The sequence below is a fragment of the Anguilla rostrata genome, chromosome 13 (assembly GCF_018555375.3).
Source record: "Anguilla rostrata isolate EN2019 chromosome 13, ASM1855537v3, whole genome shotgun sequence".
Taxonomy (NCBI): Eukaryota; Metazoa; Chordata; class Actinopteri; order Anguilliformes; family Anguillidae; genus Anguilla; species Anguilla rostrata.
The window spans coordinates 12,433,892-12,459,394 of record NC_057945.1 but is presented as its reverse complement, the minus strand read 5'-3'; the positions used below and the strand labels follow the sequence as shown (position 1 = coordinate 12,459,394).

The 25,503-nt window shown below is 45.2% G+C and overlaps 2 protein-coding genes across 9 annotated transcripts; one reads left to right on the top strand and one right to left on the bottom strand.

The window, feature by feature from the left end:
* Positions 1-699: 699 nt before the first annotated feature.
* Positions 700-3,839, top strand: LOC135237950 (small ribosomal subunit protein eS26). 2 transcript variants are annotated; one of them, XM_064305539.1, is made up of 4 exons: positions 700-794; positions 1,464-1,641; positions 2,579-2,709; positions 3,733-3,839. In XM_064305539.1, exons 1-4 carry the CDS (start codon positions 792-794, stop codon positions 3,766-3,768), a joined length of 348 nt encoding a protein of 115 aa, XP_064161609.1. In that variant the 5' UTR covers positions 700-791; the 3' UTR covers positions 3,769-3,839. The 2 variants fall into 2 exon arrangements, with proteins under 2 accessions (XP_064161609.1, XP_064161610.1); XM_064305540.1 differs by lacking the exon at positions 700-794 and adding an exon at positions 916-936.
* Positions 3,840-4,834: 995 nt separating this feature from the next.
* On the bottom strand, positions 4,835-25,020 carry LOC135237391 (zinc finger protein Eos-like). 7 transcript variants are annotated; one of them, XM_064304520.1, is made up of 9 exons: positions 24,547-25,020; positions 22,125-22,334; positions 21,815-21,869; positions 19,425-19,529; positions 17,531-17,824; positions 15,138-15,305; positions 13,888-14,037; positions 12,363-12,494; positions 4,835-11,718 (listed from the first exon to the last, which is right to left on the bottom strand). In XM_064304520.1, exons 3-9 carry the CDS (start codon positions 21,852-21,854, stop codon positions 10,859-10,861), a joined length of 1,749 nt encoding a protein of 582 aa, XP_064160590.1. In that variant the 5' UTR covers positions 21,855-21,869; positions 22,125-22,334; positions 24,547-25,020; the 3' UTR covers positions 4,835-10,858. The 7 variants fall into 7 exon arrangements, with proteins under 7 accessions (XP_064160590.1, XP_064160592.1, XP_064160591.1 ...); XM_064304522.1 differs by having other exon boundaries at positions 24,525-24,547; XM_064304521.1 differs by lacking the exon at positions 24,547-25,020 and adding an exon at positions 24,245-24,507.
* Between the last annotated feature and the right edge of the window lie 483 nt (positions 25,021-25,503).

The window sequence follows — 25,503 nt, the reverse complement described above, 5'->3', positions numbered from 1 at the left end:
CTCCAACTCAATAACTGCACAACTCGGCTGGTGGTGGACAGTAGATTGAAAGAAAGAGTGCATGCTTGTCTGAGCGCTTCTGAATTGATTTAGGAGTGTGAAGAAATTACGTGAGGAAAAGACGCTTTCAGATGAGCCTACAAAGGAAATTAAGCATTCCAAATTGGGAGAAAGGCTGAAATGGGGATTAAATATGTTACAAACAAAACAACAAAGCAGCTTGCAACACTTACCCTGTGCGGTCATGAATAGAGGACAGAATCAAATTATGATTTTAATAGTTAATTACTCAGCTATATTTTCCTGTAAAGTCAGTTATACTTTTTAGTTGAATTCTTTAAACACGTCTGTTCCAAACAGTTCTGTAATATATGCTATAACTTCTAAGTCAGCTACATGGTGTGGCTACTTCAAATTATCCCCCAAATTCCATGACACTATGTCTGCATCACGGTCTGCGCACGTTACATACATACAAGTTACATTTTGAAATTGACACCACGAAGACCGGAATTACCAGCAGTGGTGAATTATGGGATAGCGACATATGACGCCTTTCAAATTGTGATTATTCCGAGCCAAAATAGATCTCAGTTCTAATCCTACTGTCACAAAGAAGGTAAAGTGCGATTTATAGACCTAGTATTTTTTCATGTTTTACGTTTTTTAATTAATAGACAAGTATTTGTGATTTATTATTCCGATGAACTAAGATTTTTTGGGCGGCGGATGACGGGTATAAATTGGCCGGTGCTTCGGTTACCGGTCCTCTTTTCTGCCTCCTGTCCAAGATGGTGAGTGCGGGTAGTAATGTGCATGGTCAAAATGCGTCGATAATATTCTTCATGATACGCGAATGTGTTTTCGAATTTTCTAATTTCGTCATATATAGAGAATTAATTGAGTCCGTAAGGAGGAAATGTGATTTGAAGGATGGTTAGATGATTGTTTAGACACCAAGGGAGAAGTGTTAGCTGTTAGCTTGCTAGCCTGAGAATCATGCCAAGCGCATGGAGTGGGGTCAGGCCCTGCACTTTCTGCGGCGCTACTAGCTAGCTAGGTAGTGGTACTAGTGTTGCTTTCTGCAAGTAAATAATAATAAAATGTTCGTATGCCTCAACCAGTTCACAAATCTTTAAAAGGGGAATTGGGTTGTAGGCTGCAAACTGTCACATCTCAGATTTAAACGATGTAAATTCGAAAGTTCGCTAGCTGCGGAATCTAATTAACGAACTATCATCCAAGTCAATTTAGCATGTATCCTTTAAATTAAAAGAAGGAAATAGCTTTTATTATAGAATCTTGTTAATTCACTTAAATCGAACTAGGCCAGTTCATTTTAAATGTGTTTACTCAATGTTTTTTAAAGTCTTGGCTAACAGTAGGTTCCTAGCTTGGCCATGGTTTAAGTACGTAGGTATGTTCGTACGTGCGAGTTTTAAGTTACGTTTTTGCCATGACAGACCAAAAAGAGAAGGAACAACGGCCGCGCCAAGAAGGGACGTGGGCACGTCCAGCCCATCCGCTGCACCAACTGTGCCCGATGTGTCCCTAAGGACAAAGCCATCAAGAAATTCGTCATAAGGAACATCGTTGAGGCAGCCGCCGTTAGGGATATCTCCGAGGCCAGTGTGTTTGACTGTGAGTTGCATCCTTGTTTAGTTTCTAGTAGGACTCAACTAGCTCTTCCTGGGGACAGAACTACACAGAGGACAATCATTTTCTACCTGATATTTATATAATGGTGTGTGTACAGTGTAAATTTTGTGTGTAATCAAAATAGATTACTTAACATGTACAGGTATTGCGTGTTGCTATTTGGGAATATACCAACTCAGTATTGATGCAGTCCTGGATCGACATCATTTTTGTTAATACCTTTCCTCTGATCACATGGCCCAGGCTGCCATTTCAATGTCAATGGTACTGTACTATAGTGTACTAATAGTAGTTACTTTTGTGCCACAGTTTCAATGGCACCTTGCTTCACAGTAACATTGGAATTTGGGAAGTTTAGACTGTCAGTATTGTTTTGCAACCTGTGAGTACATCCAGCCGCTTGCTGCACTGCACATCGCAATGTGAAAAGATAAGAGAAATGAACGCAAGGGCAATTTTAAATAAGGTGCTGGTAATCGTAGTAGTAATTATATGAAAGAAGAAAAGGACACCCTACAGTGTTTCAACAAAGTATTCATCAGACCTGAAGAGCTTAAGTGTGCAGTGTTTTCTTTAAAGCAGCACAAAACGATGGCAAAATCTATAACGGGTGTAAGCAGCTGTCCTCTTTCAAAACAATCGTCTTTGGAAGCCAGCTACCTCAATTTTCCAGGTAGCAAGCAAGGTGAAACCAGTCCATTTTCTACCTCATTGTTGAGCTAACCAGATAGCTTAGCTGTTAATAACTGATGAATGTTTATTCACTTGCAAAACAGGTAAGTGTCCAACAGGGGGCTGAGAATGCAGAGTTGGTGCAAAATCAAAAGTGGTTGGATAGGATCCTTAACATGGCTCTGGGGTCGGTCACAGAGGCAGTGCTGTTGGTAACTGACCCTTGTTGTTTCCTCCCTTTCTCAAGCCTACGCTCTGCCCAAGCTCTACGTGAAGCTGCATTACTGCGTCAGCTGCGCCATCCACAGCAAAGTGGTGAGGAACCGCTCCCGCGAGGCCAGGAAGGACCGCACCCCGCCGCCCCGCTTCAGGCCCAGCGTGAGTACCGACCGCTCGCCGACCGTCCTGGGGAACGTGCACACGCACATACACGTACCGGTGCCAACCGGCTCGCAGCCCTGAAAGCCCGTTGCAGAATTGGCCAGAACATTTCTTTAAGGCAGTGGTCTCCAACCCTGGTCCTGGGGAGCTACAGGGTCTGCTGGTTTTCATAGTGACTCCGCACTTCATGAATCAATTAGAGCAGTTGATTACACAGTTAACTCAACCCACCTGGTGTCTTGGGTCCCAACTGGGTGCTGATTTTAAGGTGAAAACAAAAACCAGAAGACCCTGTAGCTCTCCAGGACCAGGGTTGGAGACCACTGCTTTAAGGCAAGGGCGAGAGACCCTTGCCCTGGCGGGAAAAAGGCTGGGCTGGTTTTAGTCCCCTTATTTTTTAAGGTGAAATTGACCCCCAGCACACCTGTGTGTCCGGGGTCAGGGTTACAGACCCGTGGCCTAGGGGAGTGTGGGTTTTTTGGCTGGTTACTCCCCAGTTTGTGTGGGCCCCGCAGTCTGCCTGCGTCTGGTGTGTGAGCAGACCCAGTGTGCCGTACGTGCAGCAGTGGCTAGCTGTGCTAGTCTTGGACAACTCTCCCAGACTCAGGATGTTATAGCAGGGGGGTGGGCTTACACGTTTGTTCAGGCATTCCGAATATGTTGTACAGAATGAAGCCGGTGGCGCCAAATTATTGGAGGGGAATATTGAAATCCTCTGAAGCTTGTTATTGAAAGATGCTGAGTAAACCAGACTAGATGCGCAATTGTAAATGGGGCCTGCCAGCATCCAGAACAGGAGAGGCCTTTGAATAGTTTACCTTATGAATGCACAAATGTAATGTTGCATTGCAGCTTGCATTAAACATCAATGTATATGCAACAGTCCCAATGTAGTGAGTTTGTTTCATTCCTTCCACTATATGATTTTTGTATGTTGAATCCAGATGGTTTAGGCATCAGGTTCAGCTGGGACATGGTAGGTTCCTGTTGATTTTAAACCGTTTAATTTTTCTTTCACAGGGTGGGGCCCCAAGAGCTCCTCCAAAGCCCATGTGATGTGGACCACCTTGGAGATCATGTACATTTGTGTGCACAAAAACGCAAATAAAAGTCACTGAAACCTGGAAGCACGAGTCATTGCATTTGTTCTGTAACACGCTACATAATTTTAAGTAACAATGTGCAGCTTGAATGCCTCTCCTTGACCCGTATTGTCAATTTTGTTCATTTGTCAGTCCTATGGGCCAGTGGTTCTCAAACTCGGTCCTGGGGGACCCCTGTGTATTCTGTTTTTTGTTCTAACCACAATTTGCAATCATAGAATTTTGATAAGCTGTTATTTCTTAATTACACTTCATGTTTTGAAGGATTATTTACACACGTAAGCCATGTTATGAGAAATAGCTATGCTTGCCATGAAGAATACAAGTTTCATGTCTACATTGTGCTATATTGCAAACAATCACATCAAGAGAAGTATTACATACTGATCAAATTAGGAGTGAATCAACAGGCCCCTAATTGGTGAATGTGTGGGCACTAAAGCTAACCATTTGGTTGAGAATTCAAAGACAAATAACGAGCCAAGCCTGCATAGTGCTAACAAGTTTTTGGGGGCGGGGAGATATCGTCAGGATTTGTCATGACAAATGACAATATATGGGTTAAGAGCTCATTGTGCTTGGTGGAATTGAGGTAATATAAACACACAGATGGAACTGAAATTAAATTGATGGAAACATTCTGAAGTTTGAACTGAACAAATGTTAGAACTGACCCAGAAATAGTGGAATTAAACTATTTTGTGACCAAAGTCAGATCCTCAGCAATTTGCCTTTCTAATAGGATTCCATTTCTGGTTGTTTTCATGGGCTCTAGCAGGGCATTGATTGGCATTTCTTCTGCACCTATGGTGACATTTTAGAGAGGAAAAGGCTGACATTAGTATATACAGTATTTCACCAATGAAGGCAGTATATCAATACATTTGAATCTTATCTCTTAACTGAACATTTGTGAATCTTATATAAGTGTAGTTGCAGCTATACATCTGCATCACAATATTCCCTCATCTACAAGGATATTAGATTATGTACTCGCATAAAACATCACAGGAAACCTGTAAAGTTCTCATTTTTATTTGGAATAGACCTTCTGCCAATACAGTACAAAACTTACAGTAGTTTGTCCATTACACAAATATATAATTACAGTATGTTACATATACAAAGGCTCTGCAGTAGTAGTCTTATTTTTTAAATTCTTTGATTTTTTATTTATTTAAAGCGATCCACACCATTCACAGAAAGGGAGAAAAAGAGGTTAAAGAATGGTAATAACACAAATGCACATAGCAATCCAGAACAGATAAATCCAAGAAAGGTTTATAAAACAAACATTCACAGAGATAGAGAACAAAATAACACATGAAAAAAAATTGAGGACATATTGCACTTTGGAATTTTATACATCAGTAACAAAATAAAAGGGTATCTTTTGTACACGGGTGGTCTGAAAAGGAGTACAAAGTATGCTTTCGATTTAAAAGCTACTGTACAAATGCTAAAAAAAGGATGGGGGGGGGGGTCCATTGCAACCTATCCCATAATCACATGCAACACAGCTAATAAATATTCTTCATTGTTGTCATCCAGTGTTGCACAACACTGGAAGACAGTGGATGATCACTGGCATTCTTACACAGTGCCCTCACTCCTGTCACTATGTCAGAAAGACATGAAGCAGGCCCTAACTGTAAACTCTAGGGTTCATACATCAGTCACTGAATCTGTGGGAACCTAGTCTTGACATTACATCTTAAGAAGCCTTACAAATTAAGGAACTCGTACACCGTTGCGCTTCATTGTTAAAAAAATAGTTGCAATGTCTTGAACTGTTTTTCCAAGTATATATTCGGGTTACGATGTTTGAAAAAATATCAGTAAAACAAGCCATTAATTCAGTACTTGTGAATTTGGACCACCCTGTCTAAAAAAAAGCATCTTGAATTTTTTCATTGAAATTTGTAATACACCTCTACCTTCCTAAAACTCATACTTAAACGTATACAAGCAAAATTGCATTGCACTAACAAGGGTGCTACTGCTCTGAGCAGGACCTTGTAGCTCAATAATTAGATCTAATCCCAAAAGCAATGTCTTTCTTTCTTCCTGTCACAGTCATTTTGGTTGCTGAGCTTGAAAGTGAACATGGATTCACAAATGAACATTGTTTTACATTTGTTATTGAAACACAACACATCCAATTCTTAACAGGAGGATAGCTCACAGATCACAAAAGTGAGAAGCCCTTGCAGAACAGATTTGACCTAAGTGACAACAGTGCAGACTTAGCATACATCAGTGTTGACTTTCTTTTTTTGAAAGGGGAGGGAAAAGCTTAAGAAATTTTAAAGCTTAAATGATTGTTCAGGTGCAAGTCATCCCATAGTCTGGTGTTCAACAAAAGCAGGTAGGCAAGTATAAAACAAAACATTACATAAAACATTATGAGTTTGATCTCCATTGTAGAAATACATAGTTGGTGGTAGCAGGTTAATTGTATCAAGGAGGTTTGTTGTATCCAATGGAAACGATGATTTAATGCGGGCTTCAGTGCGTAGACCAATGCAACCGCCACAGAAAGACCACAAAATTAAACAAACCCTTGGAATTCTTTGGACGGACGTGGAGGTTAGCAGTTGGATTCACGTTCACATCGCGCGCGATTCCTCTCCATCCAGTCTGTTCAGATCCTCAAGTGGAACTCTAATCCGCGCCAATTCAAATCAGCGACCAAATCAGGCTTCCGAATGGCAGGTTTCCGTGGAGGTAGAAGAGAGAAACCACGTAAAGGAGTTGTTGGGCGGTGGGGCTCTGCTTTCGGCAGACAGGGGTGAATTTAGATGTCAACCACGCGCCCCAGGCCAACCCCGCTACAAGGACAGTCATCAATTCTTTGGCAGTCATGCGCATTTACTTAACGTGCCATTTGGTTTAGACAGATAGTTGTTTCCTCGTTATTTCCCATCGTCATCAACGGAAATATTCACAGGAAATATTTAAGCAACGGAACTGCATGAACCCTCGACATTGAGGAATACTACAGGAAAATGTGGATAAAGGCAGAATACTGACCGAAGTCACCAAGCACTTCAGAACTGTGGACGTGCAAAGGCCATCCACATGTCATTCTTGAGGTGTCATCCTTCCGTATTCATAGCCTACATCACGTCAACAGCGACTGTGTAATCTACCTGTTAAACCTGCAGCGTGCGTCTGATCGATGACTGTAATTGTAGTTTTGTAGAGATTTTACGTTAACCGTTTTACAGCAGCGTGGTTACAACGGCGCACATGCACCGCGCCAAAGATGAAAGCGTTAACAGCACCAGCAGTACCAAACAAAATCACTGAATTCGTCTCTGTCTCGGTGATGCTAGAATTTAGAATAAGCCCTTTTGGGTTTAAATGAAATGTTTCTCACAAGTAGTTATCGTACTACACCAGTGCCACTAAGCCGCTCGCTCTTGCATACCATTCATAGTTTTAGGTTCGCCTTTTCACAGTTAAAATATACAGGGATTCAACCTTCATCTTAATTTGACCACTTTTAAAGCAAACGTCGTAATGATCACACGCAATTAGAAGATGGTACACGTTAAGATACTCCTTTAAATCACATCGATTGCCTTAGGAGAATTGAGAAGCTATGAAACTGTTGTTTCCGTCATTTTAAAACCAACTTTACTTTATTCATTAATTTATTGAAATAATTCGTTAGACATAGAAAAAGAAATACAAATGAAAAACTATGTTACAGTTAATCTCTGGCCGTCTCATAACTCCTCCACACCTACAAACTAAAGGCAAAATGAACAGAAAGCTGAAATCCACATCTTTTTTCTTCAGAAAACATGAGGCATTTATCATTTGAGGTAAAGAGGTTCTTTGTTGTTTTTTTCTTTCTTTCTTTCTCACAAAATATTAAAGACATAGAACTAAAATTCCCAGATAAATTCACTGGGTATTTAAGACTGCTCAAATTTTGGGGGATTGACTTCACAGTTCACACACTGTAAGATGTGTTTTTTTTTTTAACATGAAAGGGATTTCAATAACCGCTCCCAGCATAGAGAAATACAAATGGACTGACTGGGGAAAAGAGAACAGCGGACATTTGCTGCCAAAACGAGCCGACGCCCCCCAGCCACCTAATGATTGCTAAGCTCCGCCCCATCATTAAGGCCTGGTCACGTTAAATAACTCATCAGATCCAAATCCCTCTACACATCAAACAATCTGACAAAACACACACACAAACTCTCTCAATATATAATTTTAACAAACCTTTATCTCTCCATCAATCTAAGTGCATATATAGTGATATTTATACATTATCATTGAACAATCCATTTAAAGAACAACTTTGCTGTTTGTATTTAATTACTTCGTTAGATTTATGGTAATTTGCTTTTTCCTGTTATCGTTCCTCCAATTTGACCCAATCCACTGGAATACTGAAAATGTTCGATGTCACGGGCGTCTGTGTCCACAGCCCTCCATACAACTTCTCTCTTAACGCTTTCATCTATTTGTGCGCTAAAACCTACAACTAGTCCAGGACCACAGCAAAGATTTGATGGTTTAGATTAAGCGAACAAGAGGAACATTCCAAGTTACAACATCAAGTAAACAGTCTTTCTTACAGCCAAGGATATCAGTATCCTCAGGAGCACTTTTGGCAAGTAGGTGACCGTTTCATAAAGGCCAACCCGCTCAGAGACCCACACTCATTCGTCCGCAACTCACACTAGCAGCTGATAACAAACCATTACTGTACCTCTAAATAATCTTTGACATGTATTTAAAGTGACCCTTTAGTGCTTTAGATTTGTCTTTGTCTTTTTCCCCACTGTATGACTTTGTCTTCTCTTCTAAAATATGCATTAAAAAATAAACGGCATGCCACATTTCCCCACAACAGAAATACACGAAAAGAAATCAAATAGCCAATTCTATATAGTTACACGTTGTGCATTCAAACGTTTCTGTTGATTCGCCAAGAGACGTCCTTCCCGTAAAGAGACCGCGAGAATTCTCCCGCCATGGACTCCAACTTTGAGCAATTCCACTATTCCAAATGGTATAGATTAAAAGGCCAAAACGCCATAACAGCGGAGCGCCATGCAAATGAACTAGCCGGAGATGGTGAGGATGGCGAGTCTCTTCATTTTGGAGAGCCGGGAAGCCAACCGATATTTTGGGATACTTCGCTAAAGATTCGATTTACATTTGCAAAAATGGAATCCCGTCTCATACCAGTGCAACAGGAGCGGATGGGGGGGAAAGTAAAACACGCTCACCGAACGCGATGCCCACCACCTGCCCGGTCTGCACACACACAGCCCAAAAAGCCTTTCAGCTCATTGTAATCATACAGTCAGCGTCCTCTGCAAAACACATACACACATACAAAGTTGGAAAGTGCAATCCTCCGAAGAGGTAACCCACAAAAATCCCTCAAAAAACATTGTCTGTTTGATCTGCACCAGAAATAGAAACATGTCAAAATAAATTCACTTTACTCCTCGTTAGCGTCCACACTGGAGTTCATAATTCAAACGATGACACCGTTAGCCTCTGTCATGCTAATGCTAAGGTTTGTGGGCTTATGCAGAGTTCAACAGCTACGCCCTGAAGCATCTTGATTTTCTAGCTTTTTTCTTGTTTTGTCTTTTTTCCTGCGTAGTGGGTTGGACAACTAATGAACTCTGCATAAAGTAAACCTACAGATGAGATATTTCAACAGTACATCAAGCTAAATGAGAAGCTAAACGAGATGTATGGTAATGGGCATCACTTCAAATCTCACTGCAATTTCTGGGGCATCTAATAAGGCAACATGTGTGGGTTCTCCCTCTCTCCATCTAAATATATAGTTACATTTACTTAAAGAACCCCCCCCCCCCCCCAAAAAAAAAACAAAAACAAAAACAAAAAAACAAATGGCCTTATTATCTTTGAAATTCTAAAATCCTCTAAAATGCTTCATTAAGTAATGAGGGGGAGTCTACAATTGTGTAAACAAAATCATAAACTATGCATAATGTGAGTATAGGAGCATAAAAACAAGCAACTAATTACATTCCTGCTATCATCTAAACGATATATACATAAAGCAAAGTAATTCCATCACATTTTAAGGGCAATAAATAAAATGAACCAAAAGGCCCGTGCTTGACCCAGATGAATCTTCACCCGGCCGCACTGGCAGATATGTGGTTATAACTCTCACTGCTGCTCTCTTCCACTGACCTGGGATCAGTTACTCCGTTTAACTTCAATAAAGCTGCTTCAAGAACGGATGGTGATGGCAAATGATTCGGACCCTCTTATCCTAACGCCGGTACCGCTACACCAGTCTCCACGCGACGCGACTACCACACAGGTGCATATTATCAGGTGGTACGTGACTGACTTGCGTAATTAAGGCTACTCACTGATTAAGTGAGGCTGCTAGCATGGGATTGGCTGAGCGATTGCACCACAGCTGTGTCGCTTTGAATGTTACGTCTGTCTGGAAAGAAAGCAGAGTGGCACCATTCGTTACTGTCCCTTAACTTGAGTACAAGACAAGGAAACCTTAATCCATAAGCCCTAGTGCACTACGCACCCCTGACTCCTTCCCTTCTGAACCCCCTTCCAGCAGGAGTTAATCTGGACCTCAGTCGTCTGTGCAACAGGTTTGAGCCCACTTTAAGAGAGACAGGGCAAACCACACTTCAGGAAGGCACTTCTGAGGCGAAATGACTGCGCTTTGCGAAAGAAATGAGTCAGTTTGAGAGTGCAATCAAAGTGCGTGGTTTGGCCCTCCCCCTTTTCCCGTGAAAGGGAGCGCGTCGCCCGCCATGCGACACCCGTCTCGTGCATTTCCATGCGTAAACGGCACAAGATGTCCGCCAAAAAGGCCTCGCGTCTACAGGCTCCCACCCTTTCAACGGGGGAACCTCCTACTCTGGTGCAGACCAAACCCACCTGGACCTCGTCTCGAAAAGGACAAAAACGACGCCTTGTGAAACCGTTACCCGCGCGTTTCCCCTCCCCCTCCCCAACCTCTGCCCCGCCCCGGGCCCCACTGGCCCTCCTCAGCCCACCTTGTGCTCGCCGCGGACGATGTGGGAGGAGAACTCGTAGCGGTCCTGGCTGCGGTGGCCGCAGATGTTGCACTCCAGGGGCTGGCGGAAGCCGTGGCAGCCCATGTGGATGGTGAACATGACGTGGTCCAGGAAGAGGACCCGGCAGTGCTCGCAGCGGAAGGAGCGCACGGGCCGCCCCTCGCCGTCCACCACCCTCAGGGCGTCCCGCGGGGCGGGAGAGGCGGGGCCGGGGGGCGGGGGATGCGGGGGGAGCGACGGACCGCCCTCCTCCCGTTCGCGCTCGCCGTCCCTCTCTTTGGCGTGACCGGGGCTGTGCCTGTCCCGGGCGCGGGGCGGGGGCGGGGGGGCGTGGTGGTTGGAGTTGACGGCGGGCGGCGGCGGGGCGGAGGGGTACTGGTCCTCTGCCGTGCTCTCCGTGTCCGTGGAGTCCTGGCAGCCGTTGCTGGGGGAGGGGGCGTGACTGCGGCCGGGGGGAAGGTCCTCGTGACCCTCCCCCGCCTCCCGCCCACCCAGACTCAGGGCCCCGCCCACTCCTCCTCCTCCTCCCCCGCCCCCCGTGCAGTCCATCCGCGGGCCCAGGGGGGCCAGCTGGGTGTAGACGGAGCTTATGACGGGCGTGAGCTCCGACAGGCAGGTCGGATGAGGTGGGGGGAGCCTGAGGGGCCGGACAGGGTCTGGGGCCCCGCCCCCTACCCCGCCTGGCGCTCCCAGGAACGGCCCGCCGACGCCGGAAAAGTTGGGCAGGTTGGCCGCCCCGTGCTGCGAGCCAATCACGTCCCCCTCCTTGTCGAACCCGGCGCTCAGTTCATAAGGTGCGTTGACGAGGCTCAGCCGCATGTGCTTCTCTCCTGCGAGCAGACAGACACACGGACATGCTGGGACACGCCACACCAGGGACACTCAGCACTGCTGGTCCCCACTTCTGCCTGAAAGTCAACAGCCCAACAACGTCACTGATTGGCATGGGGACGACATAGCTCAGGAGGTAAGAGCGGTTGTCTGGCAGTCGGGGGGTTGCTGGTTCGATCCCCGCCCTGGGCGTGCTGAAGTGTCCCTGAGAAAGACACCTAACCCCTAACTGCTCTGGTGAACGAGAGGCATCAATTGTAAAGCGCTTTGGATAAAAGCGCTATATAAATGCAGTCCATTTACCATTTGGCCAGAGGTTACATTCACCTGGTTTAAATCAGTCCCTGATTACAGAGGAGAAATGAAAACCAGCCACACCACTGGCCCCACTGAGTACCCCTGCACTACACACTACACACATCACTGATCACTTGTCCTTGCACGCAACTCTAATGAGCAGGAACACAGGAAATTGCTTCCTATAAATGTCCCTGCGTTTAAACTGGTATCCATAACTACAGTCCTCGAGGAGCCATTTTCTGTGTCATACTGGAGAACTGCGGTGTGCGTCGCAACGGGGCGGGGCCCGTGTGCAGATCGGTCTGCGCAGCAGGGGCCCGTCTGGGGTTTGGCGGGCGCTCACCTACAAATTTCTGGGGCGTGGACCTCTTGCGCTTGGTGATGCTGTTGGCCAGCCGGTCAATGAAGGTCATCTTGTCGGCGGAAGGCTGGAGAACGGAGTCCGGCATGAAGTCCACATCCCGCAGGTCCTCGCCTGTGTGCCGCCACAGAGCGAAACATACACACGCGCGCACGCGCACAAGCACACCCACACACACAAGACATGCTACGTCATTCGCTGGTTCGACCGGTCAGCCGGCGTCCCAAAGGTCACCGCTGCTTTGGCTCCTCCCAGTCACGTGATAGGTCGGCTGTTATGAGCGAGATGTGCCCCCCTCCAATCAGCGCTAGCAGCTTTGTAGTACAGTGTGGCCAACAGTGTGGAAAAAGGGGCCAAAGGCAAAAACATGGGAGGTCTGTGTACACTCGGCTTTGTGTGGGTGGGCACAGTGGAGGACGGTTAAATAAAGTCAGGCAAGGCAGACAATGATGCAGGGCTGTTTAGGGACATCCAGTATCCAAAATTCCAAATACATTCCCAATGATTTGGCCGAACTGTACTCTGGATCAGCAATACCCCGGCCTGTACACCTATGCATTAAACCTAATGGAGAGATACTGATGTCTTTATTAAAAGATTATTTACTAAGCTCTTTTTTGCAACTGTACTATGTTTACAAAGGGATAAAAATGCACCTGTCTGTAGGGCTGCGGTTAAATCTTTACATTTGTGTGTTTCTGTATTGGCATATTGAGATAAATGTTAGTAATTGAGGATTGGGCCCAGTACTGAGAGAGAGAGAAATGCAAGTGGTCAGGTGAGCGGGGGGGTTGGTCAAATAGTGTGTGAATGTGGGTGGGGCATTACCCCATGTGTGGCTGCTGTGTGTGTGTGGGTGTGTGAGTGGGTGGGGGCTTACCTTGTGTGGCTGCTGTTGTGTGTGTGGGGGGCATTACCTGTGCTGGTGCTGTGTGGTGGTGGGGCATTACCCTGTGTGTGGTGCTTTTGAGTGGGGCATTACCCTGTGTGTGTGGACGGGATTGTGCTGGTTGGGCTTACTGTGTGGGCTGTTTGTGGGTGGATTACTGTGTGGTGCGGTGTAAGTGGGGCATTACCCTGTGTGTGTGGACGGGGCATTGTGCTGTGTGTGGGCGGGGCATTACGCTGTGTGTGGGTGCTCTGTGTGAGCTGGGGCATTACCCTGTGTGTGGGCGGGGCATTACCCTGTGTGTGGGTGCTGTGTGTGGGTGGGGCATTATCCTGTGTGTGGGTGCTGTGTGTGGGCGGGGCATTACCCTGTGTGTGGGTGCTGTGTGGGTGGGGCATTACCCGTGTGTGGTGCTGTTGTGGTGGGCATTACCTGTGTGGGTGGGCTACAGTGTGTGGTGGTGGGGGGCATTACCCTGTGTGTGGGTGCTGTGTGTGGGCGGGGCATTACCCTGTGTGTGGGTGCTGTGTGTGTGTGGGGCATTACCCTGTGTGTGGGTGCTGTGTGTGGGTGGGGCATTACCCTGTGTGTGGGTGCTGTGTGTGGGCGGGGCATTACCCTGTGTGTGGGTGCTGTGTGTGGGCTGGGGATCCAGGCTCTGCAGGTAGCTGTGGCAGCGCTCCCTGTGCTCCTCCAGTGTGCTCTGCTGCTTGTAGCTGCGGCCGCAGTAGCTGCATTTGTACGGCTTCCCTACGGTGGGGGAGGACACTGAGACACAGGGAGAGAAGAGAGGAGTGAAGAGGAGGCTCTTTACACATCAGCCACACACAAACCACCCATAGAGAGACCAGACAGTTCAGTTCTCCATTATAACACAATTCAAGGACACCTAGTTGTTTAGGAAAATGAAAGGATTTCTTTGCAGGCAAATTGCATAAACTCCATGTTAGGCTCTCAGGAAAAAGCAAGAATTTTAAAATGGCATCTGGGGACAGCGACTGCTCGGCCACACAAAGCATTACCACATACATGGTCCTCACATGGTCCGGTTTCATAATGCCTGGCATGTCCAACCAATTGCTTGCCATGGGTTTACTGCCCTATAATGCATTACATTCCTTTCACGCTTATCCAGAGAGACATACAATGCAGAACACATTATACATTTATATTTCTAGATTTTTATAAAAGTGTAATGTGTTCTACATTGTAGAACCTAGAACTAGAACCTATTTTTTTCTAGAACCAATTTTTACTCCAATTTTACTTCTTCCTTTCTCTTCCCAAACTCAAATTCCCAAATCCATTCAAACGATGGCCTCCCTGCTGCGTTCACTTCTGTCGATTCTTTCTTTAATTACATTATTCCCCTTTCCCAAACTGCATGTGTGCTATTCCCCTTTCCCAAACTGCGTGTGAGACATTCCCCTTTCCAAAACTTTGTGTGATTCCCCTTTCTTAAACTGTGTGCTATCCCCCTTTTCCAAACGGTGTGTGCTATTCCCCTTTCCCAAACTGTGTGTGCTATTCCTCCTTCTCAAACTGTGTGCTATTCCTCCTTCTCAAACTGTGTGCTATTCCCCTTTCCCAAACTGTGTGCGCTATTCCCCCTTCTCAAACTGTGTGCTATTCCTCCTTCTCAAACTGTGTGCTATTCCTCCTTCTCAAACTGTGTGCTATTCCTCCTTCTCAAACTGTGTGCTATTCCTCCTTCTCAAACTGTGTGCTATTCCCCTTTCCCCAACAAATGTGTGCTATTCACTCTACCAAAACTGTGTGTGCTATTCCCCTTTCCCAATTTGTTTGTGTGTTATTCTCCTCTCCCTGTGAGTGGGCGGGGCGGTGCGATTTCCCCGCCCCTTGCTCACCAGAGTGAGTGCGGAGGTGGCCCGTCAGGGCGTCCCTGCGTCGGCAGGCATAGTTGCAGAAGGGGCACTTGAAGGGCTTCTCCCCAGAGTGAAGCTTGATGTGACGCAACAGGTTGCCCTTCTGGGTAAAGGAGGCTCCACACTGGTTACACTGGAACGGCCTCTCACCTGCCAAAAACACACACACACGTACATGAATGAGCACATACACGCATACTCAAAAGACATCTCTAACAGCACACAACACCGTTTCCCTTACATTGACTTTATTTGGGCGGCCCGCCCAAATGGATTTGCCACTGTACAAAAAGATTTTTTGTATTTAACATTACATTACATTTACTTGGCAGACGCTTTTATCCAAAGCAACGTACAAAAAGTGCATTTCATGGTCATAGACAACTGACATAGACTCATGGAGTCTGAACATGATGACTGCGACACTCGTGACACCGTAAGATGATGTGGTACTCCGAACACGGGGAAGCAGTGGAGTTGCTTTGTCCTTTTCTCAATAATTATTGATCCGATTCACATCAAAGTGTTTTAGTGTTTCCGCGAGACAATAAGCGACAAAAATTATAAGCATCATTCATCAGATGTTGGAAGGACGTCAACCTCTGCATGAAGCGGCCGCCTCCCCATGTTTTGTTCGGAACACCGCAAGTCTACGTCAGTTTTTATTTCTGTAAGCAAAACACTGTACTTCACCCATCCCCCCTTCCTTCCAATATTGCCAAGTCCGCTTGTTAATTTTCTGTTAAATTCAGGCAGTTTTTTGGGCTTGTTTTAGTTTGGGTGTGTGTACTTTCGGGCGTTTTTATTGTTCGGCTATTAGGGACAAAATTAAAGCTGCACTAAGCGAAATGCTGCTAGCCATTGTGTTTCCAAAACAAGCCAGCTCTCTCCCTCCCTCTCTTCCTTGTGCCAAAGAGCTCAGTCGTTTGTTGAAATGTACCAATGGCGCGAGTCGCAAGGACTGTGTTGCACACAATTCTCCCCCCTCGTCACTAAGCCCACCCCCTCCAAACACACACAGAGTCGATCACCACAAAGAAATTCTCAACCTGTGGGAAACACACTGCACAATGCTGTGTGTTTTTGAACTTTTATCATAATTAGCTTTTAAATTTTTTGATTGATCTAGTATATCTCAGTTATGGGAAGTAGAGGGAAATGGGCTGTTATAAAAGTGCTGCAGATGTAGTTTTTGATAATACTTATCAACAAAATCTAGCAGATCGAATCGTGTTTACAATGGTCTCCATGGAAACGCGTGTCCATAACATATTCACAGGAATGTCTGTTAGCCCTGTGGCAACAAAGTTACCATCAGTACCACCAATATCATTCGCCAGTGTTAGAGTGGCTGGAGAATATGACTGACGTATGACTGCAGGGTCTCCTTAGAAAGCCAATGAGGAAGAGAAGGAAGTGAGGATGAAGGGGAGGTGTCAGACAGCAAGGAAAGGAACTTGCCAGGAGACAGATTTGTCTACTGCTTCCTTCTATTATGTTCGCCAATGTTAGATGGCTTCGCAATAAACTCGATGAACTTAACGCCAATGTTAGATACCAATGGGCATACAGGGATGCTAGCATTGGTTGTGATGTTTCCCCTGGAGAAAATAAAGTTGTTCCATTCTATCCTACAGTGTGCAGCCACAATGCACACACCTCTGGACATACCAGACCATGTTTGTGGCATAAAATATCCCCCATATGAAAGGACTCAGGGTCTCCTCACCTGCCTCTCTTTCTGAAAAATCAAGATCAAGATTAGCCGTGGGCTACTGCATCCCACCCCACAAGACTCCAGCCACTGGCAAAGTCAGAATTTTATTAGACCCACTGCTTCAGCAGGGCGTGGCACCCTCGTCCCTTCCCATTGTTCATCTCCGAAAAACAAACTCAGCCAGCCGCTGCTACAGAGCGCTTTGCGGTTAGGGTTAGGTTAAGCCGGTCGGTTAACGGTAGGGTTAGTAAGGCGTCAGTCGTAGGTGTAACGGGTTAGGTAAGTAGCCGCGGTCAGGGTAGGTAGCGCGGTCAGGGTTAGGTAGTTAAGCGGAGGTTAGGTTATAGCCTCAGTAGGGTACCGCGGTCGTTAGTTAGTACCCGTTGTGGGTAAGTTAAGCCGCGCAGTCAGGTAAGCAACGCGTCAGGGTTAGGGGGTTAAGCCACCGCGGTCGGGGTGGTTAGCCGTCGAGTTAGGTTAGTTAAGCCGCGCGGTCTAGGTTAGGTGGTGGTACGCGTCAGGGTTAGGGTAGTTAAGCCGCGTCAGGTCATAGGTCGCAGGTTAGGGTAGTTAAGCGCGCAGTAAGACCGCGCAGGTCAGGTCGGGTTAAGTTAACGCGTCGGAGGTTAAGCCGGAGCGGGCGCCGAGCCGGGCTTACCTGTGTGGCTGCGCTTGTGCACCATCAGCACGTTGGGCCCGATGCAGATCATGCCGCACACGTCGCACTTCAGCTTCCCGTTGGGCAGGCGGATGGCGCCCGGCGAGACGGGCTCGGGGCTGGCCAGCTCCCCGTAGCCCCCGCCCCCGCCCCCCAGCTCGGGGCTGCCCTCCTCCGCCCTGTCCCCCCTCTCGTCCTTCCACCCCTCGTCCCTCTCATCCGCGCCCCGCTCCTCCGGCCCCGCCCCGCGGCCCGGCTCCTCGTCGCTGTACAGCTCCACCTTGATGGAGTTCGCTGGGAAGACGTGGAGAGTGGCCGTGCGTTAGGAGAAGCGTTTCCATGGCGAGCAGAGCAACGCGACAACCTGCGATGACCTTCTTATGTCTGCTAAATTTAATTTGTCACTCCTACACACGCCTCACGATAGATGAATATCCAAATGTCATAATGAAAATGTATATGTCCAATGTGTGGACGGTTCCGCTCTCTGCCACTTTCAGGTCAGGAAGCATTTACGTCCATGGATAAACCCTGTTACAAAGGAATAAGGATCCAGCAATGCAATGAACCTTTTCGATAAATATTTCAGATTAAAATATTTGTAATTTGGCTTCCCTTTTTGAATTTCATAAATTTAGTTCTGAACTAAATTCCAAAAACTTGGGGGCTAAGGGGTGGGTCTGCTACGGACACACACGCACGCACACACACACCCAGAAGGAGAGAGATACTGCGGAAATATATAGAGATACGTTGCTGTCCGCTTTTAGTAATCAATAGCTTAGTCTTGTCTTAAACCATCCACATCCACCAAAAACAAAGTTAATGTGGGGTAACACGTGAGAGAGACTAGTAGTAGCCAGCTTGGCTAGCTAGCCAAGACTGCCCAGGTAGATATCTAGCAACATTTTTTGTGACTGTTAGCAATCGACTCAGAATATGAAATTGTTCAATAGTGGTTTGATAGTTTAACAGAGCTGCCTGTTCCCAATGCATTTACAGTGCCTGATGTGGTAGAGCTAGCAGAACTAGTGTTGTTTGTAAAATACAACTTTTAAAATACAAATAAATGGTCTGTCAATATCCTTAATGATTAATGACATGTCAGTGTTCAGTCATAAGTTTGGTGCTTTTGAAAGCACAACAATTGCAATGTCTGTGTATACTGGCCTAGAAATTTGTCTTGTATAAACAACTTTTTTGTTTAAACCACACCCATTTCTGGTTTTCAGTCCAAATATAATCACAGATACAGAAAGTTTTTTGATCAAGCAGATAAAATTACAAACAAAAACAATAAAGTCTCTGCGCATGCCTAAAAGAAAGCAAGACTTTACAATACAGTACAGACTAGGGACTAAATTTATTACAGAAAATTAGTCAGTGCAGTAACAAACTATGGGCTAAACTTATTCCACAAACAGTCAGTACAATACAAACTATGGCCTAAAGTTGTTCCAGCCAAAGATTCAGTAACAGGACAGATTAGGGACTAATGTTATTCCACAAAGAAAGTCTGTAGATTACAGACTAGGGAGTAAAGTTATTCCAAAAAGTGAGTCAGTACAGTACAGAACAGGGACTGAAGTTATTCCCGAAAGAGAGTCTGTACAGAATATGGCCTAAAATTATTCCAGAAAGTGAGTCAGTACAGTGCAGTACAGGCTAGAGACTAAAGTTATTCCAGAAAGTGAGTCAGTGCAGTACAGTACAGACTACAGACTAAAGTTATTCCAGAAAGTGAGTCAGTACAGTACACGCTAGAGAGTAAAGATATTCAAAGAAAGTGAGTGAGTCAGACCACAGAACAGTGGCTGAGGCTGTGGCTGGGGTACGGTAGTCTGGTGCGTACGGTACACCCGGCAGACAGACAGAGCGGTGTGAGCGCACTCACCACTGAGGGATCGGCTGGGTGAGGTGTGCCGGCTGTTGGGAGTGCTCACACTGGGCGCCCCCAAGCCTCCAGTGAACTCCCTCTCCATCGATGAGTCTCCACTGCCTAAACACACACACACACACACTCATAATACACTTCAGCTTAGACTGTTAACACATTATTGTACAAAATTACTTTTGTGTCTCAAAGCTGCTTCAGTCACACAATACAGATAATACGTTTCGTAGTATAGGTAGGTAATGCAAGCCAAACTGCTCCAGCTCACAGCAACCACAAGCCAAAGACAGAAAGTCACCAACTGTTTCCACCAAGCCATCCACCTTCTTTCCAGATGGTGTGGTTCCGTAGTTTGAAGTAGCATGCTCGCAGTCTTTGGAGGATTACATAAACCTCAATCTCTCCCCCAGCTCAGTAAATTCCTCATATTCTCCTGCTGTCTGGCATGTATTTACAGCCTGCATCTTTCACGTAGAATTTTTCTTACGCTGACATTTTTCTTACACTGACATTTTTCTTACATTGGCACTCTTACTGGAGCTCTATAAGAAACACTGACAGCTTAGAGAAAACAAAACTGCTGGCACATGAAGCTGAAGAATGACTATTTTCCCTTGGCATTTGGCAGTCCTCCCCTGCTTCGGAAACTCAAGAACTGGCAAAAATGTCAAAACGGTGCGATATCCACTCGCAGCTTGTAAGACAATCACAGGAGCAAACGGCACCACTCGCAGGAGCAGATACACTAAAACAACCTGAGACTTTAAGCCAAAGCAAGCCTGTGTTCACGGGCCGAAAACTCATAGCAAACGGACTGGGAAAGATCTAAAGAGCGGCTAAAATCAAGTTGAGACTACCAGGCGTTAATAAGATGCATGTTACATTGCAAATGATGGGGAGGCTGCTGGGTGGAGCATCTGCTTAAAGTGCTATTCTCATTCTAGTGCATGGATGTCCCGAGGTTTGGGGTGATAACTCAATATCAGTAACTCGATAACTCAATATCAGTAACTATTGCGATGATGTTATGCCACAATAAATCCCGGGCATCATTTTCTACATTTAAAAAATTGTGTCCGTTTTCCCGCTGCTCAAATTAACATCACATAGTGTGATGATCACAACGACAGCACGCATAGCCAATCACATGCCATGAATAAACCTGCAAAAATAAGCTAGTAAGCCAGAGACACACACAACTTCTGCAGTTGGTGAAGAGTAAGCATAAAAAAAAAAAAAGAGTAAGTCGATAAAATAATAAGTGAAGACAAAAGCTCAAGTGAACGCAAAGGAGAGGTCCACACAGGAAGCTTCAAGCAAGTAGAAATTGTTGACAACAAAGGCCAAACTGTCATACGGAAGTGGCTTGTCTTCCTTAAGCCTGACATGGTGCCTTTGCAATGATGTTCTTTGCAAATTATGAATCAGACCAGTGGCGACAAAGACAGAAACACAATTATGACTATTGATTTCATAACAGCAGGCTTATAAAAGACTTATAAGACAACCTCTGTATCCTGACGGTGCATTGCTTTTTATAAAAATAAAAAAAAGGCAATGGCACTCTAGCAAAAGTCACCAAATTCTCTGAAAAATAAAAAGAAGAAAATTTATGGGCTTTTCACAGCTGTTAAACTCAGAAAAGGGTCATTTCTGACCATGAGGACAACACAAAGACTAAGGCACCACCCAAGCATTAGTTGCCTGACTGATGTGCGACCAAAGCAACAAATGATTGTGGCCGCCTTTCTCTCATGCCAAGGTGAGAACTCGAAATGACACAAAGACTTGCACGTCATCAGGCAGTGTTGCTCAAGACATGCGGCCCATCAGCACTGTAAAAAAGGAAGAATTCAAGAGGCTAATTTTTGCATACCGCACTGCCACAGCTCTACAATGAAATGAGGGGAAAGGTTAACCTTTAATCGTCAAACGCGTTATATGAAAACATATCAGTGTATCGTGATAAGATTTTTGGCCATATCGCCCATCCCTGGATAAGCCCCATGGTCCAGGATTGTATCCTGACTGTACCATATGGGCATAATTGGTGGTACTGTTGCCTAGGGTCAGGGAGGGTTCAGCTGGAGGGGATCTGCGTCCCATTTTGCTCCAGCGACCCCTGCTGGTTGATCGGAAGCCTCAGAGACCGCCTGTTGAGCCGCACACAAACTGTCTTTCCTCAGACTCATCCTTTTGCGAGCCCGACTCGTGAGCTACAGTGTGATAAGAAGTGGCGCTTGACTTTGGAGGACAGCAATTAAAAAAGCACCAGAAAAAGTAAGACTACGTCCTGTCATCTAACAGTTTCTAAGACTGTGATATACAGAATTACAAATGTACAAAAGTACAAATTACACAAGATGCGCACGTACAAACTGGTGGCTTACCTGACACATAGGAACGGCCATTGCAGTCGTCAGCATCCATCCTGACATCCGCTGACTGTGGAACAGACAGACACAGACACTTAAACAGCGGCTTTGGCGGACAGGCATTTCCTCAGAGTGTCCCTGAGCATCTCTCTGAGCGCGGCTCTATTCCATCAGCCGGCAATGTCACCGATGACAGTAAGCCTCGTCCCGATTCCCACGATGCTCAGAGGTGAAGTGACCCTGACTCACAGTAGACTGTCCTCTCTCTCTCTCTCTCTCTCTCTCTCTCAAAAAAAAGACAGAATCTGAACATGCACTCATTTACCTTCTGCACGCCCCCTCGGTTTCTTCCTTTGTCTCTTTGATGTTCTTCTTTTTCTGTTATTGTCTCCCTGCCTTTCAGTCTTTTTTGCCTTTCACTTAAGTGCACCTCTACTCATCTGTCAGACTTCATGCACAACTTCTTCCCTGTTATTTATACGAGGGTAAGGTTGGGTACGCCCACTATAAGTTCCTCCATCCACTCTCTTTCACCCTGGGAATCCAAACAGAGGTGTGAGACAGAGATAACAGATCAACAACAGTGTTGGGTAGGTGAAGCATCATGAACCACCGAAGGGCAAGGAGCAACAACATACTCTTAAGCACTGATTAATGTGAACCCATCAAAATGATCTGCTCTCTGCAATAAGTCGCTTTAACTGGCTCCTAAAAAAATGGGTCAACTGTAAGAATTCTTACTTGCCCTTTATGAGTTGATCGACAGACTAATCAGAATTTGGGTAGCAAGAGGAATGGCAATAAAAGAATAGACCAAAGAGACATGTATTTAAAAGAACCAAAATAGTGACAGCAAGCTAATACAGAAATTGTATGTATTGAAAAAGAAGACAAAAGGGAGGAAAAGAACAAAAACCAAGCTGAAAAAAATGATGCTTGTGTTGACCTGAACTCAAGACGAAAACTCCCTAAATGTAAACCTAGCAAGTGCGTGGGCGGCCAACCAGTGGAAACTCCGTGTAAACTCTCCCGCTAGAGTACAGCAGGCACAGGCAGAGAGATGGACCAGACCAACCACAGGGCCTCCCTCGTGGAAAACCAGCCTCAGGTCGCAGACAATTTGGGACACACGCATCACACCCTCAGCATGGAAAACTGTGGGTGAGGCCTGCTTTCAGTACCTATACAGCTGCGAAATTACGTGCCATAAATCGGCACTTGGGTTTTCGCCAATGCGTCTTTAACAATGTTAAATTACAGAACTTCGCATGAATTCAGGACTGAATAGGCCGCGTGGTAACGTTACACTTTACAAAGAAAGGAACTGTTGAAAATGTTAGGCAAATTGATGGGTATTTAGAGCTTACCATACAGTATAGGAGATGTTTGAAAAGGATGAAAACCACAATAGCTTTTTCTCAAAATAATATCAGAGAACACACAGACACTATTAATCACGGCCATAGACGTGACTAAATAAAGCCAAATTTCATTGTAAGAATAACTGAAAGACTGCGGCACAATAGAAATGAACAAAAGTGTCGATTAAAACTAAGTAATGAGTCACTGTTCAGACACCTGAATTACACGATTATTATTATTATTATAAACAGACACAGGTAGACATCAGGTACTTATCTGACCAACAAGTATACTGACACGTACATGGTACTCAACAATGCATTAAGTAATTATCGATATAGAATAACATATTTTCACAGAAAGTTTTTGAGTTAAATGTCAACTGGTCAAACACTGAAACTGTCATAATTCTGTTGAAATACAGCGAAAGCTAACGTTTACAATTACATCTTCGACAGATAGCTAGCCAGTTAGATAACTGTTCTCTTTCGTTTCACCAAAGGCGCAATCGCTGATCATCGTCAACGTTTGAATGAAGAGCGGCTTGTTGCAATTGTTAGCTAACGATCTTTGCTTTAGGCTGTGGCACAGACTTCTGCAGAAGTTTTTGAACAACATCTATTGTTATAATGAACATTAGATATGCTGTCTGACAAGCTACCAAGCAAACTAGATTTTAAGCTAACGTTAACTAATGACAGATAAAATATTTCCCCACAGCAAGCGCAGCTAGCTATCGTTAGCAATCTATTTGAACACGCCTCGCAAACAATCTATTAGCTAGCATACCTAGCTAGCTAATTTGTCAGTAGACATCATTAGCTGTGCAATGTCGACAACAAGCAACACACGTGCATTCCAAATCAAGGTGTCGCATAAAGCTAACAATCTAGCTAAATAGCAAGAAGTTTGTAAAAGGCATCTAATTTAGCTAACAAGCTAGCTTGCTGTAAAATAGGCTTCATTTGCGCTCCTGACATTAGCTCAACACACTCTCAGCCAATGAGACAGACATAGTCTACGCACACACTGAATGCATAAACCGGCGATACAAAACGTGACAAGTCTGTGAAATTCACCTACAAAACTATTCTGTATTAAAAATGCATTCATGCATCCAATTTCCCGCTTGATAGACTGGTTTTTGACATTGTATCTCGCCCTGTTGTGTCTGAAGCCGAATAATGTTTCTTTTGCGCCGTTGCTATGGCACCCACCGCCCCAACCGATGCGCTAGACCTTGCTAGCTAGTTAGCTTTCTATCTGGCTGGCTAGACAGCTCCGCTGGTTAACTGCGGTGAACATGAACCACACAGAAACCTGCAGCTGCCCTCATGACACCTTTAAAGTACTGCGCTCTTACTCCGTCCTCATAACTGCCTCACCTGTCGCGACAGGCGATGGGCCCCGATTGTCGGATTTATGTCTCTTGCTCTCCGCTTGTTTTCTCTGGCGACGAGAGCATCTCCGGTAGCGTTTAACTCGAACTCCAAACAGCTTCCGGTCCCACACGCGGATAAAGACCAGACAAATCAAACACTGAAAATCGCCGAGTGTCGAAAACGTACATTTTATGTGGAGGTGGGTAAAACGATAGAACGTACATGGAAGCAGTAGCTACAAACTGTATCTTGATCAAAAGGAACTAGCTACCCGTCCGGGTTATTTCGAGTAGCCTAAATTAAGATGAATATCGAGTTTTTCCCAATCGATTTAGCATTTAGTATTCAATATAGACCAGAAGCCACGGTTCTTTCCTTGCATATGAGGAGCAAAATCGTGGATGAACTGACATTTCAGCAGCATTCGCTACCATATCAAAACTGCGAAATGGGATAAAAAGCTACTATCTGGCGCATCAGTGTGTGGCGCTGACTGGCGCTCCAGCAATTATCATCTGCAGTTGCACAAAGGGAACTTGCTTCCTTTAATTCCCCTTCATCCTGCAGACTCCAGCACTAGGCTGTGATTGGTTAAAATGTATACTTGTATTAAAAGCCGATGGCACTATGAAGTGGTTTGAATATTTTTGGTTAGAGATTCAAGCTGTTCAGTGTTAGCCCTGGAGCACCCTTCGGGGCTGTCATTTTATGACATAGACATCACCAAGTACTTAAGTCCAGAGGGCTAAGGTACCTTTTGGGTTACTTTTGGTCACATATATATTTATTTAGTTACGTATGTTCCAGTATCTCTATGTGGCAGCATATTTGTTTGTCTATGTAATCTTCATAGACAAACGTTGGCACGGGTCGTACTGAAGAGCTCAGTCACTTTCAATGTGGCACTGTTGTAGGATGTCACCTTTCCAACAGGTCAGTTGGTCAAATTTCTGTCCTGCT